The 20,570-nt window shown below is 42.5% G+C and overlaps 1 protein-coding gene across 2 annotated transcripts in view; it reads left to right on the top strand.

The window, feature by feature from the left end:
* The first annotated feature begins 18,351 nt into the window (after positions 1-18,351).
* Bltp3a (bridge-like lipid transfer protein family member 3A) overlaps positions 18,352-20,570 on the top strand; it is a 73,423-nt gene continuing 71,204 nt past the window's right edge. The window contains exon 1 of one of the 2 annotated variants that reach the window (XM_047558571.1): positions 18,352-18,593. In XM_047558571.1, coding sequence (XP_047414527.1) covers positions 18,550-18,593 — 44 coding nt within the window. In that variant the 5' untranslated portion in view covers positions 18,352-18,549. The remainder of the gene's footprint in view (positions 18,594-20,570) is intronic. The other variant, XM_047558570.1, reaches the window with a different exon arrangement.

Here is a 20,570-nt window from a genome sequence, read left to right as displayed (position 1 = left end):
ATACAAAATGTTGTAAGAATATGTATTGCTATAAAAGATTGGAAATAGCATTGACATTGATATCTGTGATAGGGAACTGATTTATGAAGCATGAGTCATCCACAGTGTTGCATATGTCATTAATGTTAGAATAAGGAAACTCAATAGAAAAGATTTCCACAATACACATTGCTCTGCATCTTAGTTTCATCACATAATGTCTTATTCACTGCTGCTCCTTTTTAGAGAAAATATCTATCTAGGAGTCTTAAAAGACACCTAGACTGACGCTATGTAATTGGGACAAATAATCATCAGGGAACTTTTTCATATAGAATGATGGCTCTTGGCAGGGATCTTATTTCTCATGCATCCTAGAATCAAGGAGGTAGCATTCTAACAAACCGTTCAGAAGTGGAAATGATGAAAACCTGGTCTTTAAATGTACTCAAAGTATTTTGGATTTTCTCACAGAAAAGAAAACATGTATGTTGTCCCAAATTTACTCTAATCTCTCCTTTTCTTTAGTAGTGTTCTTGTGTTCACCTTTATAAATGTTCACATTACAGCTCATATTTTATAAAGAAAACTGCATGTCCAAAGACAAATCAGTAACAGCCAGTACATGGTACTGTCTTCATAGCTTCTTAGAAAAGGAAGGGTCTTCTAATCATGATATTAGTTTGCCCTATGAATTGATAAAAATATCAGAACTTATTTCTGCTCTTTAGAAAATTTTTTATTTTAATTTGTTGTACATGACAGAATGCATTAATATATTTTGATAGATCATACATAGATGGAGTATAATTTCTCATTTTTCTGATTATGCATATTTTAGGATCACATCAGTCATGCAGTTGTATATGTACATGAAGTAATAATGTCTGTTAAACTTTACTAACTTTCCTATCCCCATAGCCCTTCTCTCCTTTCACTCCCTCTACCTAATATAAAGTAACTCTTTTCTTTCCTATGTCCCCCTTGTTTCTGCCTTATTCACTGTAGTTAAAGCTTTGTTAAACTGTGAAGTCATCATACTGTTTTTCTGAAACTACATCAAACATTTTCTTTCAAGACTAGAAGGTTTCTAGAATGGAAATTCAAACTTGAAAACACATTGGGCACACACCTATAGTGTCAGCTACTCAGGAGGCTGAGGCAGGAGGATGACTTGAGTCTAAGAGTATGAGTCCAGCCTCCCCACCCCCAAAATAAAAAGAAATGTACTGGTTTTGGAATATGAGTTGGCAATAAAAACAGTGAACTATGGGTAGAACAACCTGGATATATTGTAAGAGTAGTATGCTCAATGAAAAATAAAAAAAAACAGTCTGGAAAAAAATCAACAGTCTATATAACTCTGGTTATATAAATAACAAAACTAATAGAGATGAAGGAGAAATTAGTAGTTGCCAAAGGTCAGGGATGGTATTGGAGTCAGGTGGGGTATGACACAAAGGAGTAGCATGAGAGAGACCATTGTGTATATCCTGATTACATTAGTGGTTGCACAAGTCTACATGTGATAAAATGACATAGAATTACATACCAATATTTCCTGTTTTTTTTTTTTTTTTTTTTTTTTTTTTTTTATTGTACTATAGTTATATAAGATGTAACCATGAAGGAAACTGGGTGAAAGATACACAGGACCTCTGTATTATATTTATATAACTTCTTGTGCATCTACAATTATTCAAAATAAAAAGTTAAAATAAATGTGTATTCCACTTTTAGGAATATGGAGTAGATGTACTTTATCTTATTCCTACTACTAAATATAACTGAAACTCTGAGTATCTTCAGATCACTAAAGGGGATAAAACTATATATGTATATATGTTCATATATGTATGTGTATGTAAAACAAAGCAACTGTAAGAAACTGAAGAAGGCAGACCTGTTGGGACCTAAGGAACAACACAGTGAAAGGAACAGCATGGTGAGTTCCCTGGTTGGTTGTTTTTGCTTTTGGGGGTTTTTGTTTGTTTGTTTTTGCCTCATATATCCTAGACTTGGAACTGAAATTGGCATCCAAGGAACACTGGGCACAGATGAAAAAACACCCAAAAAAAGCCTGCTCTTAGTAGCCAAAGGACTAGGAAAGAGGCTGATTAACAAGACAGGAAACTTAAACACTAATTGCTCTACTCCAGTCATGGGCCCACCCCACTAGGGCCAGCAGAGGCCAAGTGGAAAGCTTAAATTTCCACCTTCCTGAGGTGTATTATGGTGCCCCAACTCTGCTGGGTTTATAGCAGAGAAGGTCTCACAAGAAGCTGGGATTATTATTCCTGTCCAGCAGTAAGAGTTGTTACCACTTCCTGATTGAGTTGATGTTAGAGGAAATACAGGATTCTTTCCTTTACGCAGCAATAATAGGTTGCACCCATCCCCGTGTCAATGGAGGCATCATGGGGAACAGCAATGAAGCATTCTGCCTCTCCCAGCAAGAGTATTGGTGGAGGCTGCCTTGGACTGGAACTCCTGTCTTGGCCCTGCAGTAATGAGGAACTCCTTGCCTGGGTCTAACGAGGCCAAGTGCCCTGGACTTAGGTGACTTTCTGCTGGATAGTATGAGAAAAAGGCTGCAGAATAAAAGGTTTAAATAGGACCCACGTACAAAACAATACATAAATGCCCAAACTTCAATTTAAAGTCACTTGTTATACCAAGAGTCAGGAAAACCTCAATTTTCAAGAACAACCAATAGATGTCAATATGAAAATGACATAGATATTAGAATTATTTAACAAAAATTTTAGAGCAACTGAGGCAGGATTGCAAGTATGAGACTAGTCTGGGCAACTTTGTTAAGACCCCCACAGCATAGAACAAAAAAAAAAAAAAATGCTTCACTGAGCAATTTTGAACATACTTGAAACAAATGAAGAAATAGTGTCCACAAATAAATGGAAATTTTGGAACCAAAATGAAATATTCAGTGGATAGTCTCTAGCAGATTGAAAGGGAATGAGGAATGAATTGGTGAATTTGAAGATAGAACTAAAGAAACTATCCAATTTGAACAACAGAAAATAGACTTCAAAAAGTGAATGAAGGCTTAGGGACCTATGGGACTATAGCAAAAGATTCTGATATTCATGTCAGAGTCCAGGAGAGGAGAAGCAGATGGCCAAAAAATACTAGAACAAATATTTTTTGAAAACTTCGCCAAATTCCAAGAGACAAACCTACTTAAGAAATTTGAGTGAACTTCAATCAGGATGAATTCAAAAGAAATCCACACTGAGGCACATCATAGTCAAACTTCTGCAAACTACAGACATGAATGGACTTGTAGCTACCCTAAAATTTGTCTAAATAGAAACAATGTACCTGATAACATTAGACAAGAAGAAAGAAAATGGTAGGCAAACATGGGTGAATACAATAGAATTTATTTTACTGAGCTGTCTATATTGCATGGTTGAAGCAGCAAACACTGGGGGAATATTAAAAGAAAAAATAGCACTGGAAAGGAAGGGGAAGTGCTGGGAAGAGATAGTGGTAAAATTATATTGTTACATTGTGTTACAAATATGTAATAAATTCCATCATTGTGTACATCTATAATGCACCAATAAAAAAGGGTGGAAAAAAACTCATAACACTGATGTAGGTCTAAATGTAAGTAGAGGAATTGTTTAAGACATATACCTGGTCTGGGGTTGTAGCTCAGTGGTGGAGTGCTTGCCTAGCACGTGTGAGGTACTGGGTTCGATTCTCAGCACCACATAAAAATCAATAAATAAAAGGTATTGTGTCCATCTACAACTAAAAAAAATTAAAAAAAAAAGACATATGCCTGAGGGAAGATAAAAGGAGGTAGTAATGTACATTTCCTTTAAAAAAAAACAAAAAAACAAAAAAAAAAAAACAACAAGATTTAACCCAGCGGTGTTTAACTACTGAGCCACATCCCCAACCTGTTTTATTTTTTTGAGACAGCTTCTCACAAAGTTGCTTAGGACCTTGCTAAGTTGCTGAGGCTGACTCTGAACTCAGTCCTGCCTCAGCCTTCCAAGTCAATGGGATTACAGGCACGTACCTCCACACCTTGTCCTATTCTTTATTTAAACTAGTAATTGATACCAACCACCATTAGACATAAGGCATACACAGATAATTTAGTAACTTAGAGAAATTACTAAAAGCTGTAAGAAGAGACACTCAAAACCACTGTAGATTCCTTATTTTATTCATTTATTTATTGGTACTGGGAATTGAACCCAGGAGTGCTTTGTCACTGAACTACATCCCCAGTCCTTTGTTATTTTAAGACAGGATCTCACCAAGTTGCTGAGGGCCTCACTAAATGGCTGAGACTGGCCTTGAACTGTGATCTTCCTGCTGCAGCCTCCTGAGTCCCTGGAATAACAGGCATCTGCCACCATGCCTACCTTAGATTCCTTATGTTAAATTATTACAAAGCTACTGTAATCAAGACACTGTGATACTGGCATAAGGATGGACATAAAGATGAGTGTAATAGATCAAGAGTCCAAAAATAAACTCATATTTGTGGCTAGTTAATTTTCCCCCAGAAAACTCAACAGGGAAAGAATAATCTTCACAATAAAGATTGTATCCACATTCAAAATATCAAGTGGGTTCCCTTTATTATACCATATAAAAATTCAAAATGGACATTTCTAAATGTAAGAGCCAAAACTATATAACTCTTGGTTTTGAGACAGCATTTGGCTAAGTTACCCAGACTGACCTCAAATTTGCAAACCTCCTTGCCTCAGCCTTCTGAATAGTTGGGATTATAGGTATTTGTCACCATGCCTGGCAACATTTTGCAACTCTTAGAAGAAAACATAGATGTAAATCTTCATGATTTTAGATTAGGCATAGTCTTCTTAGATGTGCCACCAAAAATAGTGCAGCAACAAAAGGAAAAAATAAAATAAACTGGATATCATCAAAATCAAAAGCAACTCAGATGGGAGAAAATTATCGTAAATATATCTTTATATCATATATACATGTAAAGAAATATTACAATCCAGTAAGTAAAATTAATACATGTTGGGCATGGTGATGCATAACTGCAATCTCAGGAACTCAGGCTGAGACAGGAGAATTCCACGCTCCAGGCCAGCTTCAGCAACTTGGACCCTGTCTCAAGATTAAAAATAGCAAAAAAGGACTGGTAATATAACTCAGTGGTAATGTGCCTGTGGGTTAAACCCCCAGTACCAAAACAAAACAAAACTAACCCAATTTAAAAATGAACGAAGAATCTGTATAGACACAGAAAGATGCTCAGCCTTAAGGAAATGCATTAGCTGTTAAGGTTAAGGATATTTACTCTCAAGGATGGCAAGATCCTTGGGATATCCAAGATGGCAGACTGCATTTCTTGTCACGCCATAATTCCGAATTCAAGCAGAGAAAATACTGTCTCTGCAAAGAGATCCCTTGATGTTTACCCCATTTGTCCACTTCTATCACTCGCTGTCTGCCAGCCTATCGCCTGCCTTTTGAGTGCAGTTGACTCACTGCTTCCTATCATCTGCCATTTGCCTGTTTACCCACCTCTTGCCTGCCCATCACCTGCCTTTCACCTACCCATTGCCCACTGCCTGTTGTCCACCGGCCAATCATCTGCCATTAGCCTGCAGACCTGCAATGGATCGCCTGCTGCCCGTTGTTGCCTGGAAGTTCATTGTCACACTACCTGCAGGTTTGGTTACACATGGCTGCCACCATCTTGGGACAAGAGCCAGGGCCTGCAGGTTGCTGCCACAGCTGCTGCCATCTTGGAGTGGTCACCTCAGTCTGGATCTTAGGCCAGGGCCTGGAGATATATTGGGGTACCTGTAGGTCTGGTTGCACCTGAGGTCTTTCTGCTCAGTGTGGTAGTGGCTGCCATCTGGCTACCTCTTTGCAGGGTCTCTCCTTTGTGTGAGCACATCTCTGGTGGTCTCTATGCAAGTTGAAAGGACATTGAAATCTTGGGACTGCAGCAAGACAGGGCCTAGAGAAGCTGAAGCCCAGGTCCATCTGATTGCAACTGGGGTTTGCATGAGTTAGTCTGGATCTGGCAAGTCTGTGGAAAGCCAGAAACCAGGGGTAGTTTCCTGGGAGAAAACTGGGCTCCCTCCAGCTCAGTGAGTCCTGAAGTGTGCAGGGATAGAAGTGGTGAGCTACAACAGGTGGAAAGAGTGTAAGAGGGTGTGAGGGCATTTTGCTATCTGCTCACCCACCCAACCAGTCTGGCACACTGGACTGGAGCTAACATCAAGCTTCAGACAAACCTACCTATTGGTGGAGAAGGGAAGCTGAGAAAATTTTTGAAAGCCAACAGAAGCAATCATTCAATTTTCTATTGACTGTGCTCCCTTTTTTTTTTTTTCCTGTTTTCACCCTCTCTCTCTCTCACACCTCTACCATCTTAGAATCAAATATTTTTCATGCATCAATTTATTGAGGAATGGGATGTCTGAATAGTATATGACAGTTTTGTTGTGTATTCCTACATCTTTAGTTTTAGAAAAGAATCTGTACATATTTCTTTCTCTCACCTACCTGTCTCCCTGGATTCTCTTTTCTCACTTATCTCATACTAACAGCCAACCTCTATTAATTCCTCCCTTGCTGTTACTATAAATTTTTATCTGTATCTTCTCTCCCTTTCCCTCTGGAAACATCACATCTTACATTACTTCTGTTTCCTCATTGTTCATCATTTGAAATGGTCAACCCTTTTAGCAAACTTACTGTTTATATTGTAGACAATAATTCAACACTTCATTTCTGTCTATTGTGACAAAATTGTAAATATGTTAATAGGAGCCATTTGGTTTAAGGTGATATTTCATTTGCATTGGGCACTGTTAATATTGGTCTTTCCCTTAAAGGTGAGGTACTGGAAGCATTCAGGGATACTGTAAGACTACAGGGTAGAATCTGTAGTACCTCAGCTCCATGTACTAGATGAGAACACACACAAACCATGAAAAAACAAGGGAACAAAGTGCCTCAAACAAATCAAGCTGTTCCAACAACAGAATCCATAGACAATGCAGTAGAAGAAATGTCAGAGAAGGAGTATAGAAAATACATAGTTACATTGATCTTCAAAATAAAGGGTGGTATTGGAGAGAAAATACAGGAAGTGAAAGCTCACTTCAATAAAGAGGCAGAGATTATAAAAAGGAATCAAGCAGAAATCCTCAAAATGAAGGAAACAATAAACCAAATTAATTCAACGGAAAGCATAACCAGAAGCACTTGGAAGACAGAACCTCAGACAATGAAGGCAAAATATATACTCCTGAAAATAAAGTTGACTGCACAGAGAAGATGGTAAGAAACCATGAACAAAACTTCCAAGAAATATGGGATAAAAGAAAAGACCAAATTTAAGATTTATCGGAATGGACAAAGGCATGGAGCTACAAACCAAAGGAATGCACCTTTTCAATGACATCAGAAAACTTCTCAAATCTAAAGAATGAAATGGAAAAATCAACTACAAGAGGCTTACAGGACCCCAAATGTACAAAATTACAGCATACCCACACCAAGGCACATTATAATGAGAATGACTAACATACAGAATAGAGATAGAATTTTAAAGGCTGTGAGAGAAACAAATCAAATTACATCTAGGGGGAAATCAATTTGGATCTCAGCTGATTTCTTAATCCAGACCCTGAATGCCAGAAGGTCCTGGAATAACATATATCAAGCACTGAAAGAAAATGAATGCCAACTGAGAATTCTATATCCAGCAAAATTCAGCTTCAGATTTGAAGATGAAATAAAAATCTTCCATGATAAAAATTAAAAGAATTCACAACTAGAAAGCCTGCACTACAGAACATTCTCAAAATATTCCATGAGGAGGAAATGAAAAAAAAAAATGAAAACCAGCAAAGGGAGGAACTACACTAAAGGAATGGTCAATCAAAGGAGAAACTGAGTCAAGTTAAAAATCAAAAATAAACCAAAATGATCAGGAATACAAATCATGTCTCAATAATAACCCTGAATGTTAGTGGCCTAAACTCATTAATCAAAAGACATAGACCAGCAGAATGGATTTTAAAAAACAGATCCAACAATATGCTGTCTTTAAGAGACTCACCTCCTAGGAAAAGGCATGCACAGACTGAAGGTGAAAGGTTAGGAAAAAACATATCATTCATATGGGCTGTGTAAACAAGCAGGGGTTTCCATCCTTATATGCAACAAAGTGGATCTCAAACCAAAGTTAGTCAGATGGGATAAAGAAGGACATTTTATACTGCTTAAGGGAATCATACACCAACAAGATATAACAATCGTAAGTATATATGCCCCAAACAATGAAGCATCTACATACATCAAACAAACCCTTCTTAATTTCAAATAGACCACAACATAATAATACTGGGTGACTTTAACACATCTTTCTCACCACTGGATAGATATTCCAAAACTTCAGACCAATATCCCTGATGAACATAGATGCAAATATTCTCAATAAAATTCTGGCAAATCTCATACAAAAACATGTTAAAAAGATAGTACACCATGATCGAGTGGGGTTCATCCCTGGAATGCAAAGTTGTTTCAACATATGGAAGTCAATGAACATAATACATCATATCAATAGACTTAAAGATAAGAATCATATGATTATCTCATTAAATGCAGAAAAAACATTTGACAAAATACAGCACCTCTTCATGTTGAAAACACTAGAAAAACTAGGGATAGGGATAGTAGGAACATACCTCAACATTGTAAAAGCTATCTATGCTAAGCCCATGGCCAACATCATCCTAAATGGAGAAAAATTGAAAGCATTCCCTCTAAAAACTAGAATAAGACAGGGATGCCCTCTTTCACCACTTCTATTCAACATTGTCCTTGAAACTCTAGCCAGAGCAATCAGACAGACGAAGGAATTAAAAGGATACGAATAGGAAAAGAAGAACAAACTATCACTATTTGCTGATGACATAATTCTATATTTAGAAGATCCAAAAAATTCCACCAGAAAACTTATAAACTCATAAATGAATTTAGCAAAGGAGCAAGATATAAAACCAATACGCTTTAAATCAAATGCATTTATATACATAAGGGGTGAATCCACTGTAAGAGAAATTAGGAAAACAATCCCATTCACAATAGCCTCAACAAAAAATGAAATACTTGAGACTCAATCTAACAAAAGAGGTGAAAGACCTCTATAATGAAAACTACAGAGTACTAAAGAAAGAAACTAAAGAAAACCTTAGAAGATGGAAGGATCTCCCATGCTCTTGGACAGGCAGAATTAATATTGTCAAAATGACCATACTACCAAAAGTGTTTTACAGATTAAATGCAATTCCTATTAAAATCCCAATGACATTCTTTGTAGAAATAAAAAAAGTAATCATGTAAAATCAAGTAATTTTTCCAAATTATTTGGAAAAATAAGAGACCCAGAATAGGCAAGGCAATCCTTAGCAAGAAGAGTGAAGCAGGAGGCATCACAATACCAGACCTTAAACTACACTACAGAGCAATAGTAACAAAAATGGCATGGTATTGACACCAAAATAGACATGTAGACCAATGGTACAAAATAGAAGACACAGAGACAAGCCCACATAAATACAGTTATCTCTTACTGGACAAATATGCCAAAAATATACATTGGAGAAAAGATAGCCTATTCAACAAATGGTGCTGGGAGAACTGGAATTCCATATGTAACAAAATGAGATTAAACACCTATCTTTCACCCTGCAAAAAACTCAACTCAAAGTGGATCAAGAACCTAGGAATTAGACCAGAGACCCTTCACCAAACAGAAGAAAAAGTAGACCTGAATCTTCATCATGTTGGCTTAGAACCTCACTTCCTTAACAAGACTCGTAAAGTGCAAGAAGTAAAATTAAGAATCAATAAATGAAATGGATTCACGCACAAAAACTTCTCAGCAAAAGAAACAATCAATAACGTGAAGAAAGAACCTACAGAATAGGAAAAAAATCTTCACCACACGTCCCTCAAATAAAGCACTAATCTCCAGAAAATATAAAAACTCAAAAAACTTAACTCCCCCCTGCCAAAAACATAACCCAATCAACAAATGGGCTAAGGAACTGAAGAGACATTTCACAGAAGAAATACAGTCGATCAACAAACACATGAAAAATGTTGAACATCTCTTGCAATTAGAGAAATGCAAATCAAAACTACTTTAAGATTTCATCTCACTCCAGTCAGAATGGCAATTATCAAGAAATAAGCAATATTAAGTATTGGTGAGGATGTGGGGATAAAGGTACACTCATACATTGCTGTTGGGACTGCAGATTGGTGCAACCACTTTAGAAAGCAGTATTGAGAGCACCATTTGACCCAACTATCCCACTCCTCAGTTTATACCCAAAGGACTTAAAATCAGTGTACTACAGTGATGCATTGTCCCGACCCGTGGGACATCAACTCGGAACGGCAAACCTAAGAGAGAAGGAATGAAGGGACAAGAGACGCAGGGGGAGGCAGCAAGACAGGAATTCTGATCAAGCTGCAAATTTTTATTGTTCACACAGGGGTATTTATATGCTCAGGGAATGAGGGGTATGACGAGGTGCAGCCTGGTTGGCTGTGTTCTTCTATTGGGCTCTTGATAGGCTGCAAGTTCGCGCTGGTGGGAAGGTGAAGTCCCGGAAGAGAAGCAGGGACGGCACCATAGGCGCCATACTGTCAGAATTATCAGCCAGGAGGGGGGAGGGGCGCTGCTGCTTATTGTAAAGGTCAGAATGTTCTCAGAATGAGAACTTCTTGGTCCCTGACATTTCCCCCTTTCTTATATAAAATTATTGACCAATTTTCGATAGCCATATTTTAAGGGGGTGATAGAGGTTATGTGGCGAGACGGGGGCACAGCTTGCCTGAACAGGTATAGGGCTGGAGTGACAATCCCTCGGGAACTGCGCCTGTCTTAGGTTGTCCGTGATAGAGCAACATCCTTACCTGTCATTGGATAATGAGGCTCTAGCCCTCATTTCCTGTCTTAGGTTGGTATGAGCTCTTACGAATCTTACCCGTCATTGGCTGTCCAGTTCAGCTCACAGGGGTGATGGTCTTTTAAGATCACCATCACGATCCATCATCTCCAGTCGATGGTAATGAACCTGAATAGGTTTCGCCTGTATAGCCTCGATTTGAGCTTTAAGAAAAGCCATGATCTTGTTGAATATCAAAGGACCTATAGATACAATAAGCAGCAAGCAAAGGAGGGGACCTTAGCAGGGTCCTCAAGTCCTGCATGGCTGTGGGAGAGCAGTGAACAGGCAGCCATTATTCAGAGCAGCAATGGTGTGCAGTCACAGGGTCTGTCATCAGGATGTAAAGGAATAGTAAAAAAGCAATCTTTTAAGTCGATGACCATTTTATAATAGTCCCTAGGAATAGCTACCGGTGTAGGGATGCCTGGCTGTAATGCCCCCATCGGGCGCATAACCTTATTGATAGCGCACAAATCCTGTAAAAGGCGCCATTTGCCTGATTTCTTCTTAATAACAAAAATAGGAGTATTCCAGGGTGAGGTTGAGGGTTCCACATGGCCGGCTGTCAACTGTTCCTGTACTAACATGGAGGCAGCCTCTAATTTTTCTTGGGTAAGGGGCCACTGATCCACCCACACAGGAGTTTGAGTTTCCCAAATAATTTTGTCTGCATGGGGTACAGGAGGGTCAGGGACCGACACTAAAAATCCACATACCCAAGTCCAAATTTGTCTGTTTTTTGTATGGGCTGTACAGGCTCAACCTGTCCTTGTCCTAGCCTCCCAAGGCCTGTACCAGGGATAAAGCCCATACGAAGCATTTGATGAGTGACTAAAGAGTCGGGACTAGCAAGAATAACTTTCATTTGGCTTAGAATGTCTCGTCCCCAAAGGTTGACAGGGAGATCAGGAACAACGAAGGGGGTAACGGTTCCTTTATTCCCTGTGTTATCTTTTGTGTCAGTCCAATTAAGCACCCTGGAGCTAACTAAGGGGTTTCTTGACTGCCCTATTCCTTTAAGGTCAGTTAGTGATGAGGTGAGGGGCCATTCTGATGGCCAATATTTTTGAGAAATAACTGTGGCGTCCACACCAGTATCTAGGATCCCTTGGAATTTCTTTCCTTCAATAAATAAGGTAAGAGTGGGTCTTTTGTGGGAGATAGGTTGGACCCAATACACATCAGAGGAACCTAAAGAGGCTGTGTTTCCTGGTGAATTTCCTGAATTGAGGGGAAGGAGTATTAATTGTGCAATTTTTGTTCCTGCAGGGATGGCCCCTACTCCGTTAACAGCTGTGGCCAGTATTTTAATTTCTCCAGTGTAATCATCATCAATGATGCCAGGGAAGACCTGAACACCTTGTAAGGTGGTAGAAGCTCTCCCAAGAATAAGAGCACACATATGAGGTGGAGGGGGGCCTACAACCCCAGTGGGTATTATTTGAGGTCCTTGCATAGAGTCTAATATTGTATCGGTGGAGGCACAGAGGTCCAATCCTGCGCTGCCTGGGGTAGCACGTTGGAGGGAGGTGATTGTGGAGAAGGACAGGGAGCCTGGATTGGGTTGGGAGTCTGAGAGGGAACAAACCTTATTGCCCCTGGGTTTGCTCTGGGGGTGGTCGGGGCCAGGGGCTGGCCCCGAGAGGAGTTTCCCGAGAAGTTAGAGGGAATAGGCTGTCCAAGGGCATTGGTCTTGGATCTACACTCCTTGGCCCAGTGGCGACCTTTACCACATTTAGGGCAAAGGGTGAGCGGAGGTGGTTTAGTCCCTGTTTGAGGAGATATGGGTCCTTGACCCAGTCTCCCTGTTGGGCAGTCTCGCGCAAAATGGCCAGGTTGTTTGCAAGTAAAGCAAGTACGTGGGCCAGGGTTGTGAAGGGCCTTGGTGAAGGTGGCACCAATGGCGAGACCCATGGCATGGGCTGTTCCTACCCCGGCACACAGCCTAATGAAGTCAGAAAGGTCCCCTTTATCTTTGTGGGGCCGAAGAACATCTTGACATATTGGGTTGGCATTTTCAAAGGCAAGATATTTTACAAAGGAGCTCTCGTTTTCACTTGGTCCAAGTAAGCGCTCCGCAGTTAGATTAAGCCGGGCAACAAAATCACTGTAAGGCTCGTCAGGACCCTGACGAATTTTTGCTAGGGAGGTGGTGGCCGAGCCCTTTTGAGGGAGCCGTCTCCAAGCATGCAAACCAGCAGTTTGAACCTGTGCTAGGAGCCCAGTAGGAAAGCGTGCCTGTTTAGGGTTAGTATCAAATGGCGCATTACCCACTAGTTTAACATAGGTCCAGGATTTAGAGGAAGCCTTGGTTGAATTTTTTTGGGCAGTTTCCCGACAGTATTCCCTAAAGTCTGCGTTCCACAACAGGAAGTCACCCGCACTGAGGGTGGCTCGGGCCAAAAATTTCCAATCATTAGGGGTGAGCCACTGTGTACTATGGTTCTCTAGCAAGGCCAGTGTATAAGGTGCAGTGGGGCCATACTGTGTACAAGCCTTTTTAAGTCTTTCAAGAAAGCGGAGGCTCAGCCTTTTATAAGAACCAAGGGCTCCACTCTGTCCAGAGGTGGGCTCCTCCTCATCCCCTGATTCCTGGTCCTCCTCTTGTTCCCTCTCTGGTTCTACCTCTTGTTCCTCCCCTGATTCCTCTTCCTGACTTCCTTTTAAATTCTCTGCTTCAGTTTATGCGGGCTGATCTGCTTGACTGCGAGTGACTGGAAAGGCAAGAACAGGCTGACCACATGGCTTCACCTTACGAGTATTGAGGGGTCTTGGGCCAGTTTGTGTTAACTCCGTGCCCAAGGCCAGTGAGCGAAGCTCGGCATCAAGGGCTTTTAGTTCTTTTAAAAGTTGGATTTGTTCCCGCCTATGTTGGAGAGACTCGCGTAAAGGGGTTAGATTAGGCAAGGGAAGTGGGGAAAAAATGTCTGGGGGGGCAGTAGGTCCCTGAGGGGCCGGAGCACGAAAGGCAGGGGATATATAAGAGGGAGGTGGATTTTTAAGAGGTGGCAGGTCTGGAGAATGGTGTTGAGCCGCTGCCTCCTCCAGGGTAGCCTCCTCCTCTGGGGTCACCTCATCATAGGGATTTAAAACCGGATAAATCTTAGGGGGACTTTTAGGGGACTTTTTTGGTAAGGTGGGGTCTGGGAGGTTCCCAGGGTCCTGAGAAGGCTGAGTAGGGGGCATTTGAATACTAACCGAAGGGCATGCCGATGGGGGGCGAGAGGTGGATTGCATTGCCTGCTCCCCAATCTTTACAAGTTTTAAAGTACCACTGTCAAAGGGTGAGCTTTTAAGAATCTCATTAATTAAATTCCAATAAGAAAAGGCAGTGACAGGCACCTTTTGAGGACCAAAAGTCTCATAATAATCTTTGAGGCAGTCTCCTACTCTGAGCCACCTTTTACCATCAATTGACCCCTCGAGGGGAAACCAAGGACACAAATCCTCTATGTATGAAAAGAATGATCTTAAATCCTTTTTCTTAACACGCGCTCCCCGAGTCTTGAGGGCCTCCTCGAGACCCGTCAGAAACAAATCATGTGACGAAACTGCTTGTCCCATGGTGCGTCACTCACCTTGCGCTGGCCTCAATTTCCTCCTGGATCTGACTCCCGGTCGCGTCCACCGAGGCGATCCCGAATCCCGCTTGGCCAAGTCTTCCCCAGAGGGCAGCGTTCGCTTCTCAAACAAAGGCTCAAGCCAACCACGTTGGGCGCCAACTGTCCCGACCCGCGGGACATCAACGCGGAACGGCAAACCTAAGAGAGAAGGAATGAAGGGACAAGAGACGCAAGGAGAGGCAGCAAGACAGGAATTCTGATCAAGCTGCAAATTTTTATTGTTCACACAGGGGTATTTATATGCTCAGGGAATGAGGGGTATGACGAGGTGCAGCCTGGTTGGCTGTGTTCTTCTATTGGGCTCTTGATAGGCTGCAAGTTCGCGCCGGCGGGAAGGTGAGGTTCGCAACGGCGGGAAGGTGAAGTCCCGGAAGAGAAGCAGGGACGGCACCATAGGCGCCATACTGTCAGAATTATCAGCCAGGAGGGGGGAGGGGCGCTGCTGCTTATTGTAAAGGTCAGAATGTTCTCAGAATGAGAACTTCTTGGTCCCTGACAATGCATCACATCAATGTTTATAGCAGCTCAATTCACAATAGCTAAACTATGGAACCAACCTAGATGCCCTTCAACAGATGAATGGATAAAGAAAATGTGATACATATACACAATGGAATACTACTCAACCATAAAGAAGAATGAAATTATGGTATTTGCAGGTGAATGGATGGAACTAGAGATATCATGCTAAGTGAAATAAGCCAAAGCCAAATGTTTTCTCTGATAAGCAGATGCTGATCCATAGTGGGGGTGTGGGTAGAAGAATGAAGGAATTTTGGATTATACAGAGGGGTGTGAGGGGAGGGGTGGAGCAGTGGGGATGGGAAGGACAGTAGAATGAGACAAACATTATTATTCTATGTACATATGTGAAAAAAATTTTTAAAAATTATATAAAAAATTGTGATCTGCACTTCAGAATAAGCATACTTTTTTATATTCATTAAGAAAAAATGTGAGAAAAAGTTACAATGTTTTCTTAAAATTTTTAAAATTTTTATTCCTATTTTTTATTTTTTTGGTTGTTGCTCTACCACTGAGCTGCATTCCGAGTCCTTTTTATTTTGAGACAGGATCTTGATAAATTGCCCAGGTAATTCTTGAACTGACAATTAGATATGATGTATACTACAGGGAGACTGGAATGATTATAAAAGGGCAACATAAGGGATCCTAATAGCAATGGAAATGTTTTGTATACTATTTTTTCTTTGTAAATATGTTGATTATTGATATTAATATCTTGGTTGTGATATTGTACTATTGTGTGTGTGTGTATGACTGGGGTTTAACTCAGGGATGCTTTAACATTGACCTGCCTTCTCAGATTTTTTTTAGACAGGATCTCACTAAGTTGCTGAGGCTAGCATTGAACTTTTCAATCCTTCTGCCTCAGTTTCTGGAATAGCTGGGAATATAGGTGCATACCACCACACTGGGACTGCACTGTAGTTTTGTAAATTATTAGCATCAGGGGAACTAGTACAGGGATATATTTGTATTTTCTTACAACTGAATGTTAATCTACAATAATCTCAAATAACATGTTTAAAAAAACTTACGGGGCAGATGCATATCTTAGCGGTGGTATAGCACTTGCCTATTATACATAAGGTCCTGGGTATCATCCCCAGCACTGCTCCCCCCTCCCCCTGGAATAGTATGGATTGTTTCCAGATCCCTTTTGTCTTTATATGTCTTGGATTGTTAGCATTGCAAGGGAAGATAGACACATTAATGCTGTTGGTGAGAGTGTGAACTCTCTTATTCTTTGATCCCTAGAGGGTCATATTTTTATAGAGCATGAGTTCTGCATTCAGCAAAAATAATTCATTCACCAGGCATGATGACTTATTCAGTGAGCACGCTTTGAGAATAGGTAGGTTTTGTTTTACATGACTGATGTCAGATGTCCAATCCTCTCTGCTGTGGTTGTAGTGGGTAACTGATCCAGGCCTGGATACAAAATACACTAAGGACACTGTCTGTAAAAATTAGTGCCTGGGAGAGGGAGAGAGTTCCTCTCCCTTACCAGCTGGTTTTTAGGGAAACTAACTAGCACCATTCACTCCTTCCCTTTGGATTGTAAAGGACCTAGGATCTAACTACTTTCCTTTGAAGTGTAAACACCCCTGAGAAGGCTCTCTGCCCAAGGCTAGAGATTACTAAAGGCCTTGTAAGAGGAGCCAGTCACCTTATCCCCACTCTGCTTCTGTAAACATGTTTCCCACTTGAAAATTCTTACAATTATATATTGGTTTTTGAAACCTTGTGCTCAACCATGTATCTTTTTAGACTAGAAAATTATGACACTATATAGCCTATAAATGTGGTGAAAAACTGGTAAGGGGCACTCAGAATCTGGAGTGCTGAGCTCTGGGTCCAACGGTGAAAAGTAAAGTTTGAGTTTCTCCCATTCTTCAAGTGCCAAGTGCTTCTTGCCTGATTCCCACAACAGGGTAATCCAGGAAAAGCCTAAAATGCAAGAAATTATCCTGAGGACCCCATAGCTGAGAGCCTTATTGGGAAGAAGCAATAATGGCTAATAATCCTGGCAAGAAACTTCTGTGGGCCCAATTGGTCCTGCTATGTAGTCTGGTTAGAGTGGTCAGAGAGACAACTATGGAGTACACAGCCCTGTTGGAGCACCCAGTCCAAGGATGATTTGCGTCCTTTTTAGGTAAATTTTTTGAGGACTTCTGAGAAATATTGAACTTATTCTTAATAAGAGATAGTTATACATGAAGCCTGCTGATTATTTATGTAAAAATATTTAAATATATTGTTGACCGTACTTAAACTATCTCTGGAATTCAGGAAGAGATCTGAGGGACAAGAGAAGGGACACTTGTAGTTGAACGTCCTTGATTTTTGTATAATATATTCACAAAAATAAAATTAGCTGATGGCTTGTAAGTCTGTCTCATGAATTTGTTTCAAGTTTTTGCTTGAAGATTTTAGTCCAGAGAGTCACTATCTGCTCATTTTTGCCATTGGGTCTATATGTGTCCCTGGCATATAGATCACACTTTTCAGTGTATGGACAAAATAGAGTGGAAGTAGTACGGGGTTGGAGTTGGAACACTTGAGATAAAGTCCTGAATCTCACTAAGTAGGTGACCTTGGGGCAGCTCTTTGACCTATTTCTCTGGGATTCAGTTTCCTTGTTTGTAAAATGAAGGTCTCTAAAATCCTGGATAACAATTTGCCGTCTCTTCCTCGGCCCCCATCTGGGAGGGCTCTCTGCCGCGCACCTCTCGGGTCTAGAGTAAACATCTGTGCAGTGGTTGACCCGCCGCAGGCTGAGATCGGCAGCTAGAGGACTGGGGACCGGGTCCTCGGCGCTCAGGCACACGGCCTTCGTAGCAGACCGCCGTGGCCCTGTTGGCGGCCCCCTCCTCCGGCCCCAGAGGCGCTACCGCTTCTAGCCCAGCCTGATTCCTGGCGAGGAGCTGCTGCTCAACGAGTGAATGAGTGCGGACGGGAAATGAACAAGAAGTGGACCCAGTCACCCCGGAGTCGTGCCTGCAGAAAATCACAAACGCCGGCTTTCCCGAGGCAGTTCACAGTCGAAGCCGTTCAGATCTCGCTGCGAGCAAGGCAGACGCGAGGACCGAGGGATGCGGCGGACGCCGCCCGCCCCGCCCCTCGTCGCGCGCGCTCCCGCCTCACCGCGCGCCGTGGCGGCCGGGCGCGGGGCGGCGGCGCGCGATCTCCGCGTCGCTCTGGGCTGGCGGCTGCGGCGCCGCGCGGGTGGGTGGGATAGTGGCGGAGCTCCGGGCGCCCGGGCAGGGGCGAGAGAGCGCCATGGCGCCTGCTGTGGCTGCGGCATCCGGTGCCCGCGCCGCGGCGATGTGAGGAGGCCGCCTCTTCTCCAGGACTGAGGAGGCTACAGCTGCCCGCCTGCCTTCCACGCGGGCCGCGGCTCCGGCATGGCCGGGATCATTAAGAAGCAGATCCTGAAACACCTGTCCCGGTGAGAGCGCCAGCGGCCGTCCCGGGGCCCTTCCTGACCCCTCCGCCCTCCGGCTCCTTAGCCTCCAGCTCCGAGCCGGGGCTCGGTGGCGGCCCCCGCCTCAACTCGAGCCCGGACAGCCTCCCCCGGCGCCCGCTGGCGCCGACCGTTGCCACCACTCCGTTCTTCCCTCGCCCTGGGCCCGCGGGGACCGGCGCCGGAGTCCCCTCCCCTCCTCCCACTCCAACAGCCCCCGGGACTCCTTTTCCGCCCTCTGCTGGCCTGCCGCGCCGCCCTCAGCTCCCACACCCCCCTGACCGTCCTCCGAGGCCCCCAAGGAGCCCAGTCTTTCCTGCCGCTCCCCAGTGGGGTTCTCCGTCCCCTGCCTTTGGACCCACCGCACCGGCCGCACTTCCTCCCTCTCTGACCTCTTATCCCCATGCCCCTCTGAGCCCCGCCACCCGGTCCTGCATAACCTCATTTCCAGGGCCGACACTGGTTTTCTCTTTCCCAGAAGCTCCCAACTCCTCCTCTGCTGTTTGACCCTGTTGCATCACCCCTGTAAAGATGTAAGCCCCGCACCCGGGGCCGTTCCTTTGAGCTCCTTTCTCCCTTCCTTCTCCTCATTACACAGACTAATTGGAGAAAGGTCATGAGAGTAGGAGATAAAGTTTCAGCAACCTTCCCTTTAAGACGAGGTGTTTTTTTGACAGCCTGTGAAAAGTAGGAGCGAGGTCCACTTCTGCTTTGCAGCCTTTTGTTAAGCCCTGTAATATCGCTCCGTAATTTGGGTATGAAAGGTTGGCTAGCAAGACAGTTTTCAACGATAGCTGAGTGTTAAGATCCTAGGTTGTCAGACTTGTTGCCACAAAAATTGGCAGCTAGCTTTTCACTTAGTTTTCACTTCTTATTACAATATGAGTTTGGTGATGGTTAATAACTTATTAGTTAGTCTTTGTAGCAATAGTGATATGGACCTTGGCTCCACAGCGGGCAGCGGTTTTCAGCAGGTAGAGTTTGTGGGGAGATACAGGTTAAAACATGGGGCACCCAGGCTTTGTACTGAGGTACAGGTCTTGTCATTGCATTTGGTGAGTGGTGTGTGGGACACAATCTGTCACTGCTTCCTCATTTTGTGGCTAACCCTCTGGCTTATTTGGTGGTACTTTGATCTTACACTCTAATTATCAATTATATTCAGATACATCTTTCATTTAATCACCTTACAGAACAAAAAGGAGATTGAATCTGGAGCTGCAAAGTGCCTTTGTACCCTTTCTCAGAATAACCTAATGTAGTCCTTCTCAGGTAGTGTTAACCTGGGTGTTTGGTGTAATGATTTAAAAGTAGGACTAAAGATTGCAGGATGGGACAGTCAACGAGATGAAAGCTTTATTAATTGAATAGACATAGGATATTAGGGCATAGAGATCATTTCCCCTCTCATAACATTATCTGGGATTTTTCTTTTCTTTTTTTTTCTTCTTTCTTTCTTCCTTTTTTTGGGGGGAGGGGTTGGGGAATTGAATTCAGGGATGCCCTACCACTGAGCTACTCCCCAGCCCTTTTTATTATTATTTTAAAATTTTGAGACAGGGTCTTACTAAATTGTGAAGGCTGGCCTCAAACTTGAGTTCCTTTTTTCACAACCTCCTTAGTTGCTGGAATCACAGGTGTGTGCCATTGTACCTGGCTCCTTTTTTCTTTTTTGTGTCTTTTTGTTTTTAGTGTTCGTGTTTGAACTGATGCCTTGAGCATGCTCAGCATACATTCTACCCATGAGCTACATCCGCAGCCCCTCTTTTCTTTTGAGACTGGGTCTTGCTGTGTTGTTCAGGCTTGCCTGGAACTGGGCTCAAGTGATCCTCCTGGAGTCTGAACTTTTCTTCATCTCTGAAATGGGGATAGTAATAGTATCTATTTCAAAAGGTTATTGCAAGGATCAAATGAGTTAATATATGTAAGAATTTAGCCAAATGCGGTGGCATGTGCCTGCTT

Source organism: Sciurus carolinensis, chromosome 7 (genome assembly GCF_902686445.1).
Source record: "Sciurus carolinensis chromosome 7, mSciCar1.2, whole genome shotgun sequence".
Classification (NCBI taxonomy): Eukaryota; Metazoa; Chordata; class Mammalia; order Rodentia; family Sciuridae; genus Sciurus; species Sciurus carolinensis.
The sequence above is the reverse complement of the archived record's forward strand: the minus strand, read 5'-3'. Positions and strand labels throughout refer to the sequence as shown.